Source organism: Heptranchias perlo, chromosome 33, assembly GCF_035084215.1.
Source record: "Heptranchias perlo isolate sHepPer1 chromosome 33, sHepPer1.hap1, whole genome shotgun sequence".
Lineage (NCBI taxonomy): Eukaryota > Metazoa > Chordata > Chondrichthyes > Hexanchiformes > Hexanchidae > Heptranchias > Heptranchias perlo.
The window spans coordinates 2,627,231-2,647,371 of record NC_090357.1 but is presented as its reverse complement, the minus strand read 5'-3'; the positions used below and the strand labels follow the sequence as shown (position 1 = coordinate 2,647,371).

Below are 20,141 nucleotides of genomic sequence, written 5' to 3'. Positions count from 1 at the left end.
AAATTGAGACGTGACATGTGGCAAGTGTAACGTGCTTGGGAGGAAGACATAAATTTGGACCTTCCCAAAGCTCTCCACCACTGGGGGTTTCCTCACCTCACGTCTGGGTCTGTTGTAGACTAATTGATAGAAATTGATTGCCATGATTAGTGAACAATATTGTTGTCATGTGGCTTCCAGGCTGGTAGAAAGCGAACTAGATAGACCTTGGTCTTTTTTCGTCCAGCAATTCCTATGTTCCTATAACAGTTGCCTGGGATATCCACAAAAGGGAACATTTTAAAATGCTTCCAAATTCTACCAATAACCTCCATGGCTAAAGGCAGTGCCTGCTGTAGCATTAAGCCGGACAGGCCAAGGTTCAATCATTGGTGTTGCTGAGTTAGCTGATCTCAGCAGTTGGAGTGCCCCTGGGTTAGGAAGGGAAAAATCAGCTTCCAATCACTAACCAGCAACCCTTGATGGAAATGGATGTCTGTGGGTGTCATGAGGGCACGATTGAGCTCAGCTGTGATGTCGCCTGTCTTGGCTCACAGTCCAGGCTCCAACATGGAGAACAACCACCTGGACAAAATACTGGAGGGCAGCTGGTGCCCATGGTACTGTACCCCAGCAAGGACTCAACACTCAGCGGGGGGCTTCCAGACACCCTCAAATGAAATGAGCAGAAACCCAGTTTAAAATAATGAATGATGATGTGCATAGTACATCTGTAATATTATATAAAGAGTTTATTCCTATCATACAATTAAAATAATAAATTTGTGGATAATAAGCAAATAATAAACAATCAAATCTTCGGAAGAGTCTACAGCCAAAGGGTTGATTCATTTTGTTTTCAGTTGTAAATTTTGCTGATGTTTGTAGAGTAACTGCTTGGCAAAATAAAAATTCAGGTCTCAGCACTAATTCCTTAGATTATCAAGCAAATGATGTTATATTGAAAGTGTGTTGGTGTTCATGTTACATTGAGGGTGTGTGAGGGCTCATCATTGTTTAGTTTAATATGTGAGAGTTGTTTGAATAATCCAAGATACAAAACAGGATACTGTCCTGGAGTATTTTTTTAAAAACTTCCACACATTTATTTCATTTTGGAAAAAAAGTTATAAGCTTTTTTTAAAAACCTACATGAACACCGTCCTGCTGCTTGGGGCTGCTGACCTTTTGCTATTTCTAAGGCTAGGGATGCTGAAAAGTGATGTTTTTCCATTCAGCCTGCCATATTTTATTATTGTGTTTCAGCACTCCAGATTCAACCTTAACTTAGAAATAGCTTTTTTCTGTTAAAGCTTCCCCAATGGCTCAGTTGGTAAAGTCAGTATATAACAGCGCCACACAGACCAGAAGGTCCCTGGTTTAATGTCTGGCCAGTGCTGAGTTAGCAGATTGTATGTAGAGCAGCAATTAGGCACTGCAATTTTCCTCAGCACCCAAGAATAGAGAAAGAAAATAGCCAGAGTTCTTGCTGCTAATTGCTGTCCTTTGACCCTTTGCTGTGAAGTACAGGGGTGTGGGTATGGTGGAATACAGGACTGGGCTAGGATGCATTACTTTCTTCAGTAAAATACCCTCCTAATACTTATTTCTAACTAGGCCTATGCAAGAAGAATGTGCCACTTCCGCAAGGTACCAGCGGGAACCTATGAGCTGTACCCCAGCAATAGTTGGAGGGCAGTTGACCTACGTCTATACCCCAATATATATTGGTGGTTCCATGTGAGGCGGGAAGAATACTGGAGAAGGAAAAATCGTTCTCCAACCTTGCTATGGAAAAAAAATGTTTTAAATAGCAATGGGGGATTTCTTTTTCCTGCATCACTGCTCAAGGATATGGGCATTGTAGTCCCTTATCCCAGGGCATTCCTGTAGTTCATGAACCTCTTATTTATCACTACCAATAAAGAGTCCTGTTGACTCATTATTTTGGGCACAATTATTGTGAAATGGTGTGGAGGAGCAGTCGTCTAGAAAAATAACAAGAACTGCCATGGAAATGGATGAAGGAGAATAAACAGTTTTATTTTTTTGATGATTGAGTACACATTTTAAATTCAAGAAAGCAAGCATAAAACTAACAAATTAGCACATAGACACTGTAACTCAGAGTAACTGTGATAATAGCACCAGTGAGCAACACGCCATAAAATCCAGTTTTAAAGTTAACTCCCCCCATCCCCCCCACTGTTTTTGGTTTGTTATTTTCCTCCTTTTATCTTTCCTTTCCTGAAACATGCTAGGGCAAGCTTTCATGGCACCTCGCAGCCTTCCAGTATCCTGCCGAACAGGCAATTGTTCAGATGTGAGTTTTTACAGTGAATGTTGGCAGGTTATTCAACAGTTGAGGGTATCACATGCCTATTTTCACCATAACTTGCAGCAGACGCTGCTCAATATATTCAGAAGGACACTAGCTAATCCCCACTTGCTAGCCGAGCAACATTGAGGCCACAATCGGTTAACTCGTCACAGACCAGAGATTAGACCTTCTTATCTGGATGTTTTTACCCATGTCACTGGGCATCTTTTACCAAGACAGAAAAGATTAAATTAGGGTACAAATAAAGAAAGTAGCCAGATTCTTTAACTATGGGGTGTACGAAAGTAACACCCCTGTATTTACAGGGAATAAAGCAAACTGAAAGGTGGGCATACACACTTAAGTTTTATGGTACATGAACTTTACCCTAGAATGGGATTATGTTGAGCAACTTTACTCTTGCGGTTTGTTACAAGGCAGTGTTACATGTGTTACAGCCTTGTATTATATTCCTCATTTTTCATTAAAAGATGTAATAGTTGGCCAAGGGTGTGTTACAAGGCTGATATACTTGGATGCTATCATAAACTGAGCAAGTGAAGCTCAAATGGTTTGGGAATATCCCCCTAATCCAGAGAGTGTTTAAATCTATGCAGCCAGCCATTTTCTTAAAAATTATTCAATACATATTTCTAAAAAATAATTTCCATTATTTCTGCCAATGTCCCCATTTGGTATTTCATGTAACATTAGGTTTTGTTAATTACAAGAATGATTCTCATATTTTTGGCTTAGGAACCAGAAGCAAAAGGTAGCCATAAAGAGAAACTTAATGTTTGAAAAGGATTATCAACAGGATCTTGGATTGTTTGCTGTATAATTTGGACAAGAGTACGAGCAAATTTTCCAGATCTATAGATGATACCTAAATAGGAGGCAGAGCAAATAATGAGGAACAAAGCATTTTTAGAATTCAGAAGAATTTAGATATCTTAGCTAACTGGGCAGTAGGTGGCAGAGGCAATCCAATGTAGATAAATGTAAAATACTTGTGTTGGAGTAAGAAACCAAGGAAAATGACAGTGCTTTTGTTCATGTTCTGCCCTTTTTTGGGGGGTACAGTTCTGTGGGTGCTGGGAGCTCTGAGGGACCCCTCTCAAGTGTCCATTTATGTGAGCCTTGTCAGTTGACTATGGAAGTCATATGCTGTCTTCACCTGCTATCACATACTTTACAGCTGTAAACAATTTTACAACACCAAGTTATAGTCCAGCAATTTTATTTTAAATTCACAAGCTTTCGGAGGCTTCCTCCTTCGTCAGGTGAACGATGTGTTCACATCGTTCACCTGACGAAGGAGGAAGCCTCCGAAAGCTTGTGAATTTAAAATAAAATTGCTGGACTATAACTTGGTGTTGTAAAATTGTTTACAATTGTCAACCCCAGTCCATCACCGGCATCTCTACATCATACTTTACAGCAGAGATGACTAATCAGGAAAGATATCTAGGGACTGTTGTGGATAAGAACATAAGAAATAGGAGCAGGAATAGGCCGTACGGCTCCTCGAGCCTGTTCTGCCATCCCATTCGATCATGGCTGATCTTCAACCTCAACTCCACTTTCCTGCCTGATCCCCATATCCCTTGATTCCCCATAGAGTCCAAAAATCTATCTATCTCAGTCTTGAATATACTCAATGAGCATCCACATCCCTCGTTCGAGAATTCCAAAGATTCTGAGTGAAGAAATTCCTCCTCATCTCAGTCTTAAATGGCCGACCCCATATCCTGCGACTATGCCCCCTAGTTCTAGACTCTCCTGCCAGGGGAAATAACCTCTCAGCATCTACCCTGTCAAGTCCTCCAAATCTTATATGTTGAAATGAGGCCACCTCTCATTCTTTTAAACTCCAGAGAGTATAGGCCCATTCTACTCAATCTCTCCTCATAGGACAACCCTCTCATCCCAGGAATCAATCTAGTGAACCTTCGTTGCACTACCTCTAAGGCAAGTATATCCTTCCTTAGATAAGGAGACCAGAATTGTACACAGTAATTCAGATGAGGTCTCACCAAAGCCCTATACAATTGTAGCAAGACTTCCTTACTCTTGTACTCCAACCCCCTTGCAATAAAGGCCAACATGCCATTTGCCTTCCTAATTGCTTGCTCTACCTGCATGATCCAAATCCCTCTGAATATTAACGTTTAATAGTTTCTCACCATTTGAAAAATATTCTGTTTTTCTATTCTTCCTACCAAAGTAAATAACCTCACATTTCCCCACATTATACTCCATCTGCCACCTTCTTGCCCACCTACTTAACCTGCCTATATTCTTTTGCAGACTCTCTCACAGCTTACTTTCCCACCTAGCTTTGTATAGTCAGCAAACTTGGATAAATCAATGAAACTTTCAACTGCACTGAAAAATGGCAATAATGTATTGGTTTTACATAGTTACATAGAATCTACAGCACATGGAATTCAGCCCATCTGATCTCTTTTTTTAAAATTCATTCATGGGATATGGGTGTCGCTGGAAAGGCGACTTGAGTCTCCTCCCACTCTAATTACCTCTTGTTATTCTGCCCCCATATCCTTCTAGTCCCTTTTGCCTCACGTATGCATCAAGCCTCCCCTTAAATGTGTCAATGCTGTCTGCGTCAACCATTCACTCCATATGGCTTTCATTAACAGTGGAACTGTGTAAAAATCAAGAGGTTACATTTTAAGATATTGGTCTGGTGTCATATTGAGTAACCGTGTGTACAGTTCTGGTTATCAAATCATAGTAACAATATTGCTTTTGAAAGAGTACAGAAAGTAGCAACCAAAATAGTTCTTGGTATCCAGATTATAAGGTATGAAGAAAGATTAAGGAAGTTGGGCTTGTCCTCTTTGGAAAAGAGATTTTGAGGTATAAAGAGGAGATTTTGAGAGTATAAAGAGTACTGACAAAACTGATACAAAGAAACAGTTCATTATGGTTAAATGTTCAACACCTGGGACACAAGTTTAAAAATGAGCAAGAAGGAAAATCGGACGGAGGTTTTTTTTATGCAAAGGATAGAGTTGTGGAATATACTACCATGCAAAACAAATGAGGCAAACAGGATGTGTTTCTGGAAAGAGAATGTAGTGAGATGAGGAGATGGAGGTAAAGGTCACCACACATCATTGTGTAGTCTGACTGCCTGTTTGGCATGAAGCCCTGGATGGGCCAGAACTTCCTCCAGCTCAACATCGTGGAGCATACCATAGGCCTCCTCAAACTATCCTTCCTCTGCCTGAACCGGTCTGGAGGAGCCCTGCAGTACTCCCCTGAGCCGGTGGACAGATTTGTGGTGGTATGCTGCATGCTGTACATCCTCGCCATAATGAGACACCAGCCTTTGCTACCAATGATTGGAGAAAACCCTGAGGAGAAGGAGGAGGCAGGGGTGGAGTTGGAAGAGGAAGTAGAGGAAGACGCAAGGGTGCAACAGGAACCACACACCTTGTCTGCAAGGGCTCTGCTTGCTCGCCTGATCCGTGCCCGCTATCAATTTGAACTACATCCCCCAACTCACCAACAGTCCGACACTCCCCACTTTCCGCTCCCATTGCCCTCCATCTGATTACACATTGGTGTCCCTCTCAGCTCATTGCGTAAATAAAAACCACCACCAAATGTAAAATCAAAGTCACATTTAACAATGAATAAATGAAATTATGCAAACCTAACAGAACTATTCACCCTTGTGCATTCCTTTAGTGCCTTTTGTTCGTGTGCCTTTACCTATCCTAGTGCTCCTACGAGTTGCTTCCCCACTGGCTGGAGCATAGGTGGTGGGAGGCTGCTGGCCTTCAATGGAGGAGCGCGCAGATGGCCTTGGAGGATGACATCGAGCATCCCTGGGCCGGGAGGGCCCGGCTTCAGACTGCACCATCGCAGCATAGGCTGCAGCAATCTGGCCTGGCTGGCCGATAGGCAACAACAGGCGGAGTGGCAGGGGTGGAATCAGGAAGGCTGTCGTCCTGAGAGAGAACAGCAGGTCCGACTACCATGGCGCCACTGCCACTGTCCCGGGGCGGCGCCTCAGCAATCCTGGTGATCAGCTGGAGAACGGATTGCTGGAGTGCTGTGATGCCCTGGAAGCCCCAGACCCACAATAGCAGCAGTCTGAGCTCCAAATGCAGCAGTCAGACCTGGATGGCAGATGTTTGTGCTGCAGTGGAAGCTGTGATATCAGTCATCGGATGCTGCATCATGGTGGGTTCCACAGGTGCGCTGATGGAGGTGACCACTCGTTCCATGTTGGAAAGGATGGGCACAAGCTCTGCGCAAAGCCTGGTGCCAAGTTGGAGCTGGACTCCTCCGTGCCCCTTCTCATTGGGTGCAGGCAACATCCTGGGGGTCACCATTGACCAGAAACTTAACTGGACCAGCCATATAAATACTGTGGCAACAAGAGCAGGTCAGAGGCTGGGTATTCTGCAGCGAGTGACTCACCTCCTGACTCCCCAAAGCCTTTCCACCATCTGCAAGGCACAAGTCAGGAGTGTGATGGAATACTCTCCACTTGCCTGGATGAGTGCAGCTCCAACAACACTCAAGAAGCTCGACACCATCCAGGACAAAGCAACCCGGTTGATTGGCATCCCATCCACCAACCGTAAACATTCACTCCCTTCACCACCGGCGCACTGTGGCTGCATTGTGTGCCATCCACAGGATGCACTGCAGCAACTCCTAAACCCACGACCTCTACCACCTAGAAGGACAAGGGCAGCAGGCACGTGGGAACAACACCACCTGCACGTTCCCCTCCCAGTCACACACCATCCCGACTTGGAAATATACCGCCGATTTTTCATCGTCGCTGGGTCAAAATCCTGGAACTCCTTTCCTAACAGCACTGTGGGAGAACCTTCACCACACGGACTGCAGCGGTTCAAGGCGGCGGCTCACTTCCACCTTCTTGAGGGCAATTAGGGATGGGCAATAAATGCTGGCCTCGCCAGCGATGCCCACATCCCATAAACGAATTAAAAAATGGCTTTCTGGCAGGTTTTCCAGTGTCCCAAGCATTTGGTGGTGTCCGCCCATCAGCCGTCTTCTGTAGCCAGGCCCATCGAAGTACTCATCTGACTCCTCTGCAGCGGAACTAGTGAGCGACCTTACCCTTCGGCGAGCTGGCACCTGTGGTATCCGTTCCCCCCCCTCCCCCCCCGGCTCCTCCGCACTTTTGCTCAGTCTTTCACCACATGCAGATCCCTCCTCCAACCTAGCCTCTAAAGGAGGCGCAGTGTCAGTCTCTGAGCTGGTGGAAGCAAGTGTCAGATCGAGTGACGGTGTGGCTTCAGTGTCCTCCTCCTCCTCCACATGTTCTTGGGCATCTGCAATGACAAAGGGAAACAGGTTGAGTTGTGGAGTAGGGAGAGGAGCAAGTAAGACGTGCGTGTTGACAGTATCTGTAGCACGTGAGTCAGAAAAGATTATGGGTGGAGGGAGATGTGTAAAAGGAGAAGGAGCATTAGATATGCAGAGACCCCCCTTCATCGGGACCTTCAACTCAGCATGTTGTGACGGCTGTAGCGACGTACCGCCCAATGATCCTAAGCACTGTCACCTCTAGGGGGATGAGGAGGTGTAAACGTGCCCGTCCACCCTCAGGTCCCTCCTGCTGTCAGCTGTTGTTCCCCACCTTCTGCAAGACAGAGGACAGTGTGTCAGTGAGTCTCCTGCAAGGTGTGTGGGTGATGTGCCTGTCATGGTCGAATAGCTGCCAGTTTGTGTGACTTGAGTGGTGGTTGTGTGGCCTGCATGTGTGGTACTATGTGCGGGTGAGATGCCGAGTGCAGCATTGCGTATGGAATGGCAGTGTTTGTTGGTGGGTGGGTGACGGGGGACTGTGATGCGTGGAGCAGTTGGTAGGATGTGCCACTTAACACTTGTATTCACTCACCTTGACCACTTGTGTTAAATCATTGAACTTCTTTCGGCACTGCACCCGCATATGTGGTGCAATGCTCCTTGTGTTTATTTCCTGCGCCAAAGCCTGCCAATGCCTGTGGAGCTGCAGTCTGGAGGGTCTCTGGCCACCCTGTGGGTACATGTTGGCCCTCCTTTCGTCCACGCCTTCCATCAGGGCCTGCAGAGTATCATTGGAGAAACGTGGAGCCCTCTCTCGTGCCGGTCCTACTATCCCTGTGGCCATCTTTCCCTCCTCCAAGTAAGCTGTGTACCTGCCATTTGAAATGTGCACCTGCACCTTTAAGAGGTACATGCTGCAGATGCCGTGCGCTGTGCACACCCCATTTCCAACTTCCTCATTCTCCGTGCAGCCTCTCAGCAGTGCGGGTAGTGCTGGCTGCACGGAGATATCTTGATAATTAGCAGGCAGCACGAAGTTCACGTGCTGCCTGCGTAAGGTCCATCAGGCGCAGGGTACTAGCGCATCATGCTACCCTCGCCCGAAAACGACCCTTAACTAATTTTTCCCTCCATATATCTTGGGCTACACCTACAAATCAGGTTTGTTAATATGTCTGAAGCAGCACTTTTAGTATGGACCAATGTCAGCGATGCAAAGGTTTACAAAACTGAACTCTTCCATTTGGCTCTGTCTGCAAGATATTACAGCAGAAAGGGAATTTGGGAATCTAAACTACTAGCCTGTGTTATGATTCTCTACCTTTTGAAGTCCCATTTGCAAAGGAAGACGATGGTATCAATCACAATCAAAATAGTGTTCAAAAGCATCATGGTAGTCTCCCAGAAACCTGTCTCAAGCCCTTTCAGGACAGTCAAGCTCAGAGCCTTGCTTGCAGGACAATTGCAAAGCGAATAGATGGTTGTAAATAGTCAATAGCTCAGTAATAAATATTAATTGTTTTTATCATCTGGATGGACTCTACCTCTGCAACACGTTAAGCAATCCACCTATACAGAGGTGACCCATTTGCCTTTGAAGTGGCAGTCTGCATACTAGCCAGTGATGTGGATTTCCTCCAATAAAGTGAAATTAAGTCAGCAGAGAATTTCTCAAAAATGCAGTTTTCGGAGTCATTTTAATCTGTCACAGTACTGTCTCTTTTAAGTCTTAAATTTTCTATTTTTTGTCTGCTGCTGTGTCTCACAGCTGGTTGTAAATTTTCTGCCTAGATCACTATACTTGAATATGGTAGATCTACAGGCATAGGGTGACAATTGCAATTCACATCATGCATATTTTCTTCTCACAAATTGTCTCCACTTGAACAAGAACTCTCTGGTGCTTTTTATCCACTTGTCATAGAATCATGGATATTACAGCATAGGAGGAGACCATTTGGCCCATTGCACCTGTGCCAGTGCTAATTCTTCAACTGGAGCTATCCAATCTGATTGCATTGTCATGTGATGTGGGTTGTCCTCGTATTGCAGTTTCACAGGAGCGGGTGAAAACAACTTGCTTGCATATATCTATGTTTCTCTCATTTTTTGTCCATAACAGCTAGAAATTCTAACACGTAGGCTCAGGTGAAAATTTAGACAGAAGAACAAGCCTCTGAGGGAAACTTCTTTCAGAAGTATAGTCATTTCTATTCAGAATTGTGCCATCTTTAGTTATGCTAATAAATAGAAAGTCAACACTGCTGTGGTGTAATTTCAGTATATAATTGGGGCAAGTAACGTTTATAAGCTTCAAGATATGGCGGAAGCCAGTTTTCTTCTCCAAAATCAGTTCCCTCCCTAAATTCCCTCATGCTTTTTGGTCCTTCCCGTGATGGTCCTATTGAGTCGTGCTCATTTACACATTATAATGAGGGCCAGTTTTCTGTTTTTACACTCTCAATGCACTTGGGTTAAGTTAGACTGCGAATTATAAGGCATAGCTGTTGCCTGGATCAGCCTGAGGCATGCGGCAATGAGGAGTTTCTGAGCCTGAAAAGTGTGGAGGGATTCAATAGTGATTTCTGTAGCTGGAAATTAGATTTTGCAGCAGTTTTTTTTTACATTCTGCGTACATAGAGCTGGGCTTACTTTTCGCTGCTTCTGACAGTGTGAGACTACTGAGAAATTTTCACCCTGCCCCCCCACACTCCCACAGTGATGGCTTCTCTCCCTATGGGCATAACCTTGCCTGCTCTGATCAGGTCATTGAACTTTTTGCAGAACTGGTCTCCAGTCCTGAGGGTCAGAGAGTTGCCATTTCTGTTCACATGGCACAAGTGACTTTTTTGGCAGGTGTCGTGGCATGGACACCCAACACTGTGTCTCTCCTGTATTCTGTTTCATTGAGGAGGGCTTTCAGGTCAGACTCCATGAAATTATGACATCTTTTCTGCCACTGTCATGCTGTTGTAGCTACCTGCTCTGCCAGGTTATTCTTTGCTAGACATTCTTGTAAAATGGTACAGAAGCAACAATGAGACATGCAGTCTAGCTAGCTGACTGTCCAGAGAGTAAGCCAAGTGCTGTTCTTCACTTACCTGCTGCTGCAATCTTCATCCGGAACTGAGTTTTTAAAGGCTGCACTCAAATTTCCATGCACCCAGCACATTACTCCTATTTTACACAGGTTTTACGCCAATCACTACTACAGTGGATATGCAAATAAGCTGACCCGCGAAATTCTGCTGTAAAGTACATCTCCAGACCATCATTGGGCGCAACTCATTTTCCATTGGTGTAAAAGTGGTGCAACTCACCTTGTGAAAATTCTAGGATGTTATTTCTAGCCATTTCTTGCCTCAGTGAAGAAAAGTGTCAGATTAAAACTGAAGGAATTACTTGCAGCGATTTAATAAGTTGACTACTTATTTGTAGCTATTGCTGACCGCCCATTTATGATTTGTAGTTTTTTCAATTTCATATTGGTGCTTTTCATTTTGATCATTGCTTGCTGATTAATTTATTTTCTGTCTCCCACTGTGATCCGTTGCAGTTTTATGAATGTGAAATTTGTGAATGAAATGAAAGTGTGACAAGTTTGTATGTTACAGTGGAGGAGCCTTCAGCTGCCTCGTTCCTACTCTATAATTCCTCTACTAAATACCTCTGTCTCATCATTTCCCTCTACAACTTTAAAACCTTTACAAAACCCATGATTTCAGCCAAGTATTTGGTCACCTCTCCTAACTCTCCCACTATGGTTCGGCATCTTTTCTTCAGAATTCTGACTTACTTTGTCTTTTTAAGTGTGATTGATGTTAGTCAGAGATTAAAGACATTCTGACTCCTGCACCAATTAAGGTATTTTCAATGGCTGGGAATTTGTTTCTTTATACTTTTATTTCAATTGTCATGGAGAAGTGTGAGGGACAGGAAATGTACTCTCATTTACTTAATATTTTTATTGTGATAGCTGTCCCTTGGCATTGCTCATAATGAGTTGGGGGTTTTATAAGAACAGGGACACTAATTTATCAGCACTGGAGTGGTTCCATGCTATCTCTCAGCTCACTTTGTCCGTGAGACCCACCCCCTGCTCTCTTGACCCCATTCCCACTAAACTGCTGACCACCCAACTTCCTCCTTGTCCCGATGCTAGCAACATTGTAAATGCTTTCTCCCTCTTTGGGCATAGTCCCCATCCTCAAAAAAAACACCTTTGTCCCTTCTGTCCTTGTAAACTACAGTCCTATCTCTAAACTCCCTTTCCTCTTCAAAGTTCTCAAACACATTGTTGCCTTCCAATCCATGGCCCATCATTCCCACAACACCCCATTTGATTCTCGCAAATCAGGTTTACGTCTTTCCCACAGCACTAAAATGGTCCCAACCAAAGTCATGACATTCTCTGTTACTATAAGCATGGTGCATTATCCAAGCTCAACCTCTCTGCAGCCTTTGATATGGTCGACCATACCATCCTCCTCCAATACCTCTTCTCCATTGTCTAGTTCGGTTTACGTCTTTCCCACAGCACTAAAATGGCCCCAACCAAAGTCATGACATTCTCTGTTACTATAAGCATGGTGCATTATCCCTGCTCAACCGCTCTGCAGCCTTTGATATAGTCGACCACACCATCCTCCTCCAATACCTCTTCTCCATTGTCTAGTTCGGTGGGACTGCCCACATTTAGTTTCACTCTAGTCTATTTGAGCATAGCCAGAGCATTTCTAGCAGTGTCTTCTCATCCTAGTACCCAACCCCCCTCCCCCCTGCCCCGACCAGGCCTCCTCTTCTGCATGCAGCCCCTTGGTAACATTATCTGCAAACTTGGGAAAGTCAGCTTTTATGTGTATGCTGATGATACCCAGGTTTACCTCTCTCAACCACTGCTTCTGTCCAACATCCAGTCTTGGATGAGCTACATTTTCTTCCAGCTAATCATCAGAAAGACCAAAACCACCAGCCCTGCCACAAAATCTGTACCCGTACCACTGACTCCATCCCCTTTCCCGGCTACTGTCTCATACGAAATTGATGGACAGGAAAAGACCAGCTGGTCCATCAAGTATGTCCCACACCATGGTGGCTGGACCATCATGGCTAAAGACTTCTTCCCACCCACCTCCGCACCATGGTCTCGCACTGAACCAGACTTTTGGTAACCTCTAATTCCTATTTGACACCAAAGAGAGCTTGCGATCCCATATCCTCTGGTGGGAGAATCCTGAACAAGAGGGCATAATCTTAAAATTAGAACTAGGCCAATCATGAAGCACTTTTTCATGTGAAGGGTAGTAAAAATCTGAAACTCTGCTCCCCAAAAGGTTATGGATGGATGTTGGGTTAATAGAATTTTTCAAGACTGAGATTGATAGATTTTTGTTGGGTAAGGGTATTAAGGGATATGGAGCAAAGGCAGGTAAATGGATTTGAGGTACAGATCAGCCATGGTCTAATTGAATGATCGAACAAGCTCAAGGGGCTGAACGGCTCACTCCTGTTCCTTTACTCTCCATCAGAAAAACTGCCTACTTTCACCTGTTTAAAATCACTCACCTCTGTCCCTACCTCAGCCCATCCGCTGCTGAAACCCTCATTCATTCCTTTGTCACCTCCAGACTTGACTATTCCCATGCTCCTCTGGCTGGCCTCCCATCCTCCTCCCTCTGTCAACTTCACCTCATCCAAAATTTTGCTGCACCTATCCTATTTTGCAGCAAGTTCTGCTTGCCCATCACTCTGTCCTTACTGACCTTCATTGGCTTCTGGTCCCCCAACACCCCAAATTTAAAATTGTCGTCTTTGTGTTTAAATCCCTTCATGGCTTTGCCCCTCCCTATCTCCTCCAGACATACAATCTACCCCCAAACTCTGCATTCCTCTGACTCTCACACTTCAGGCATTTCCTTTTCCGTTTGCCCCATTATTGGCAGGTTTAGCCCCACACTCTGGAATTCCCTCTCTAAACCCTTACATCTCTCCACCTCCCTCTCCTTCTTTAAGACCATTCATAAAATCCACCTCTTTGATTAAGCTTTAGGTTACCCTGCCTAATTTCTCCTCCTCTGGCTCAGGGCCCATTTTTTTGTTATTATGCCTCTGTGGAGTGCTTTGGAATGTTTTTCTTAATGAAAGGCACTACATAAATGCAAGTTATTTTTCTTGTTGTATTATTGCTGTTGGCCTCTTTTAGACCATCAACCACATCATCCCTCCATTTTTCTGCCAGTTAGCATCCTCCCCTGGAACCTGGTTGCAGCTCCTTTTGGGCAGTTGGACACCTCCCCACCACTTTCCCTGTTGTCAAATGGTTCCTGCCTTAAAGCACTTAGTGTGTTTGCCAAATTATACAGCCATTAATAAACATAAATTTGGAGCCGAAATGTACGACTAGGGTTTGCTATGGTTGACATGGACAGCAGCAAACCAGGAGGAATTAATAATTCAGATTCACCTTCCAGCTAGGTTGAACTGAAATCCTCTTAGACTTTACCATTGAGAAAAATAAATTCTTAGTGGGGAAATTATAGTTTTGAGGAGATACTTAAACTGTACACGGAACAAGAGGTAGTCAAGATGAGATTTAATAGAAGTTTTTAAAATTATAAAGGGTGAGTAGGGAAGGCTATTTCCTCTGGTTGGGGAGTCAGCAACAATTTAAAATTGTTAGAGAATGAGGAGAGAGGTTAGGAGAAATTTCTTTATGCAGAGAGTTTTTGGAACATGGAATGCTTTGCTAGAGGGAGTAGGTAAGGCAGAAATTGCATCTTTCAAGGGAAAATTGGATAAATATTTGAAGCAAAGGAAGATACAGGCTACGGGGAGAGCACGGCAGTAGGATTTTGAAAAAGAAATTTATGATTTGATTGGTTCAGATTCTGCTCCTTTTATTGCTATGTGTTACTCCTCATAGAATTCTCATTTGTTGCTCTTATGTATATGAAATGTGAGTCAATGAACTGCAAGAAATTTGTATATTATTTGTCTGTGCCAAGTGTGATGCCCAAAGAATGATGGGCAAGAAGTGTGTGACGACATCCTATTTTGTTTATGTATTATAGAAATCACAGCATGGAAGGAGGCCATTTGGCCCATCACACATGTACAGATGGTTCTAAATTTAGGTGAATGAAAAATGGACAGGCAAAAATTGGTGGGCTAATTGAGTGTAGTCCTTCGGGGGAAGCTTTAAGCTGAGGCCATGTCTGTGTATTCATTTGATCAAAAAGATTCATAGCACTTTTTTTGAGAAAGAGCAGGAAGTTTCTTGGTTTCCTGGCCAACATTTGTCCACCACTACCAGAATAGGTAAACTGGCCATTTATCTCATTTGCTATTTCTGGGACTTTGCTCTACACAAATTGGCTACTGCATTTACTTACAAAACAATTTCAAAACAAATTAGTTGACCTTGGGATGTCCCGAGGACATGAGTGGGAGGCATTCAAGGGGTTCAGAGTAAACATGTTTCCACAAAGAAAAAGGGTGGGACTGCCAAATCTAGAGCCCCCTGGATGACAAGGAGCATACAGGGTAAGATAAGGCAATAAAGGGAAGCTTATTTCAGACACCAAGAGCTCAATACTGCAGAAAGCCTAGAGGAATATAGAAAGTGCAGAGGTGAAATTAAAAAGGAAATTAGGAAAGCAAAGGGAGGGCATGAAAAATTACTGGCAAGTAAAATTAAGGAAAACCCAAAAATGTTTTATAAATACAGAAAGAGCTAGAGGATAATTAAGGAAAGAGTAGGGCCTATTAGAGACCAAAAAGGTGGAGGCAGAAGATGTGGGTAAGATTCTTAGTGAATACTTTGCATTTGTCTTCACAAAAGAGGGGGATGATGCAGAGATTGTAGTTAAGGAGGAGGTGTGTGAAATATTGGATGGGATGAACATAGTGAGAGAGGAAGTATTAAGGGATTTAGCATCTTTGAAAGTAGATAAATCGCTAGGCCCAGATGAAATGTATCACAGGCTGCTAAGAGAAGCAATGGAGGAAATAGTGGAGGCTCTGACCATCATTTTCCTCCCTGGCTACAGGCGTGGTGCTGGAAGATTGGAGGACTGCTAACGTTGTACCATTGTTTAAAAAGGGAGAAAGAGATAAACCAAATAATTATAGGCCAGTCAGTCTAACCTCGGTGGTGAGCAAATTATTGGAATTGATTCTGAGGGACAGCATAAATCGTCATTTAGAAAGGTATGGGTTAATCAAGGACAGTCAGCGTGGATTTGTTACGGGAAGGTCGTGTCTGACTAACTTGAATGAATTTTTTGAGCAGGTAACAAGGAGGGTCAAGAGGGTAACGCGTTTGATGTAGTGTACATGGATTTTAGCATGGATTTTGACGAGGTCCCACATGGAAGACTGGTTAGAAAAGTAAAAATCCATGGGATCCAAGGGAAAGTGGCTAGTTGGATCCAAAATTGGCTCAGTGGCAGAAAGCAAAGGGTAATGGTTGATGGGTGTTTTTGCGGCTGGAAGACTGTTTCCAGTGGGGTCCCACAAGGCTCAGCACTAGGTCCCTTGCTTTTTGTGGTATATATCAATGATTTGGACTTGAATGTGGGGGGCTTGATCAAGAAATTGGCCATGTGGTTGGTAGTGAGGAGGAAAACTGTAGACTGCAGGAAGATATCAATGGACTGGTCAGGTGGGCAGAAAATGGCAAATGGAATTCGATCCAGAGAAGTGTGAGGTAATGCATTTGGGGAGGGCAAACAAGGCAAGGAAGTACACAATAAATGGGAGGATACTGAGAGGTGTAGAGGAACAGAGGGACGTTGAGTGCATGTCCATAAATCCCTGAAGGTAGCAGGACAGGTAAATAAGGTGGTTAAAAAGGTGATACGGAAACTTTCCTTTATTAGCCGAGGCACAGAATATAATAGCAGGGAGGTTATGCCATAACTGTCTAAAACATTGATTAGGACACAGCTTGAGTACTGTGTACAGTTCTGGTCACCACATTACAGGAAAGATATGATTGCACTAGAGAGGGTACAGAGGAGATTTATGAGGCTGCTGCCGGGGCTGGAGAATTTTAGGTATGAGAAAAGATTGGAAAGGCTGGGGTTGTTTTCTTTGGAACAAATGAGGCTGAGGGGAGATGTAATTAAGGTGTATATAATTATGACAGGACCAGATAAAGTGGACAGGGAGGACCTATTTCCCTTAGCAGAGGAGTCAGTGACCAGAGGGCATAGATTTAAAGTAATTGGTAGAAGGATTAGACGGGAGCGGAGGAGAAATGTTTTCACCCAGAGGGTGGTGGGGGTCTGGAACTCACTGCCTGAAAGGGTGGTAGAGGCAGAAACCCTCAACTCATTTAAAAAGCACTTGGATGTGCACTTGAAATGCCGTAACCTACAGGGACCAAGTGCTGGAAAGTGGGATTAAGCGGGATAGTTCTTTTTCGGCCGGCACGGACACGATGGGCCGACTGGCCTCCTTCTGTGCTGTAACTTTATGATTCTATGAGTCACTATAAATGCAAGTTCTTTCTTTAATGGCCTTTCCCTTTTCCCAAGAGCTCATGTTCTTGGCAGACTTGTAATAATAGCCAATGGCAGAGAGTGTTTTACTGGAAAAATAATGCATACTTTTGCTAGAATGCATTTCTGTGTCAATATGAGATCATCAGAAAAGGCCATTTGGCCCCTGAAGCACATCCCTCTAGTATCCTAACTCTTCCATTGTAGAATCCAGCTGTCTGGCAGATTATTTCAAATATTTATTTCTCTCAGTAAAGAAATTTGTAATATCTGTTTCATATTTACTTCCACTTTAATGCCTGGTCCTACTTTTCTGGTTTAATTTGAAGTAAAATTATTGGCTTCTTTTCTCCCTCCTATCTTGTATACCTGGATGTGATTGTGCCTTAAGGGCTTTGTTTCTGGATGGCAATGCTTGTTATAATGCATATGTGTATACTTTTGCTCAGATATTCTTGTGACTTGCAATCTTTTTGGAGTGTTCCAGAACATGCTGAATTCATCTGATTTTTGTTGCTCTCTTTATTATTCTTGGAGAAAATGCTTAACATTTTTAGAGGATTTAAAATTTATGAAGGGTTTTGATGGGATGAGTAAAGAAAGCCTATGTTTTCTGCTTAGCGAGATAGTGATCAAGGGTCATCAATTTAAAATAGTCACTGAGGATGAGGAAAGAGGTTAGGAGAAATTTCTACATGCAGAGGGCTGTTAGAGCATGCGACGCTTTACCACAGGGAGTAGTTGAGGCAGAGACCATTGCGCCTTAAGTCTTAAGGGAAAAGTAGATAAACTTTTGAAGCAGAGGAAGATACAAGGAGAGAGCAGGGCAGTGGGATTAATTTTGGATTGCTGTAGCAAAGAGTCGCTATAGACACTAAGCCAAATGGCCACCTGTCCTATAGTTCTATTTTGTGTTAGTGGTATTTGGATTACATTGTGATGAAATTAAACAATATCATCATGTGACTGTTTCTGAACTATTAAAGTACTAGTGGAATTGAGAAAAAGAAAAAGAACTTACATTTATATGTCACCTTTTATGTCCTCAGTATGTCCCCAAAATGAACTATTCTTGGAGTATAGCCACTTGTTTTTTTCAGGTAAATATGGCAGTCAATTTATGCACAGCGTGGACCCACAAATTGCAAAAAAGACAAATAATCAGTTAATCTCCCTTGAATAGTATCACATGGTCTGCATCCATCTAACAGGCAGGTGTGACCTTGGTTTAATGCCTTATTGGAATGGTGGCATCTCCAACAATGCAGCATTCCCTCAATGCTGCACTTAAGTATTGACTTAAGTAACTTAAGTATTAATTTGTGTTGCCCTACATTACAACAAATGACTGCTTCAAAAGTACTTTATCAGCTGTAAAGCTCTTTGGGATTTCCTGGTCGTCTAAGGTTCTTTCCTTTTATTTTTCCCTTTCTTTCTCCCTTTCTATTTCTTTTTTTCACCTATGTTTTGTGGAGAAGGGATGGGTCTTGAATCACAATCTTCTCACCCATTGGTCCAAATGCTATTACTGAGCCTTCTGAGAGTATCAGCCGTGGCTCAGTGGTAGCACTCTTGTTTCTGTGTCAGAAGGTTGTGGGTTCAAGCCCCACTTGAGGCTTGAGCCCTGAGCCCTGAGCCCTGAGCCCATAATTCAGACTGAGGGAGTGCTGCACTGCCAAAGGTGCAGTTGTTCGGATGAGGTGTTAAACTGAGGTCCCGTCTGCCCTCTAAGGTGGACGTAAAAGATCCCACTGCACTATTTCAAAGAGCAGGGGAGCTCTCCCTGGTATTCTGGCCAAATATATCCCTCAACCAACAACTGAAAAAACAGATGATCTGGTCACTTATCTCACTGCTGTTTGTGGGATCTTGCTGTGTGCAAATTGGCTGCCACATTACCTACTTTACAACAATGACGATACTTCAAAAAAAAGTATTTCATTGGCTGTAAATCGCTTTGGGACATCCTGAAAGACGCTATATAAATGAAAGTCTTTCTTTTTAGCAGTAGTGGGGTGAATAATTACCCACAATGTCACCCTCAAACCCAAGATCTACAACTAATCATGCTAGCAGTTGCCATGGCCGCAACCGGTTAATAACCAACATTTAAGGATTATTCCCGCCCACATTTAAGGATTATTCCCGCCTAGTTGTGACATCACCGTGTGTGGAAATTCCGCCCCTCCCGCTTTGACGTTGGGAAGTGATTGACAGGAGGAGTTTGGTCCAATTTGCGGAGGCTGACGGTGGAGAGAGAGAGCGGGAGAAGGAAGCTGGAGTCGGGGAGACAGGAGAGCGCATCGCCGCCGGAGAACTCGCCCAGCATCGGCGCAGCGCAGTGCGAGTGTGCCCCGGCTCTCCTGCACTTTCTCTTCGCATCACAGCGGAAACGCTCCATCACATCGCCGGGACCAGGAGCGGGTAGCGCGGCTGGATTTAGTGGATTTGTGCAGACGGGAGGCGGCCTCTCGGGAACCCCGAGCGGGGAACTTACACACTCGGGGCGGCTGCTCTGCGTCGGCTTCTGCCTTTTTAACATTTATCGGACGAGCGGTGGAGGGGCTGCTCGGGTGGCGGATGTTGTATGCAGTTTCTTCCCGGGTTGGAGTGAGGATGGATTCGGGATTGTGCGCTGAGAGGACGGCTCGGCTTCTGCTGCTGGTCGCGGCGGTCTTACCAGGTAGGAAACTAGCGGAGTCGAGGGAAGCGCATCAAGAAACGGGCTGAGAGGCTGGGAACTGAAACTAGGAGTCGGGGGGCATGCAGAGGGGCACGAAAGAAAGGATGGACATGGAGAGGGAAAAGATCTTCAGCAATGCTGTAGGAAGAATGTTGCTGGCGGTATCGGGAATGGGAAAGTGAAGGATGAAAGGGGCAGTGAGTTGGGGCATCATTTGAAGTCTTGGCACTTTCAGGGGTTTGTAGCCAAGTCAGGCGCTGCATTTCTGACTGGGATTGATCCCTTTGAATGGGATCTATCCCTTTGAATGGGATCTATTTAACTATTTGGGTGC

General features: G+C 44.1%; 1 protein-coding gene across 2 annotated transcripts in view; it reads left to right on the top strand.

Annotated features, from left to right (window-relative positions):
• The first annotated feature begins 19,303 nt into the window (after positions 1–19,303).
• nectin1b (nectin cell adhesion molecule 1b) overlaps positions 19,304–20,141 on the top strand; it is a 370,403-nt gene continuing 369,565 nt past the window's right edge. For both annotated transcript variants that reach the window (XM_067970850.1, XM_067970851.1), the window contains exon 1: positions 19,304–19,807. In XM_067970850.1, coding sequence (XP_067826951.1) covers positions 19,705–19,807 — 103 coding nt within the window. In that variant the 5' untranslated portion in view covers positions 19,304–19,704. The remainder of the gene's footprint in view (positions 19,808–20,141) is intronic.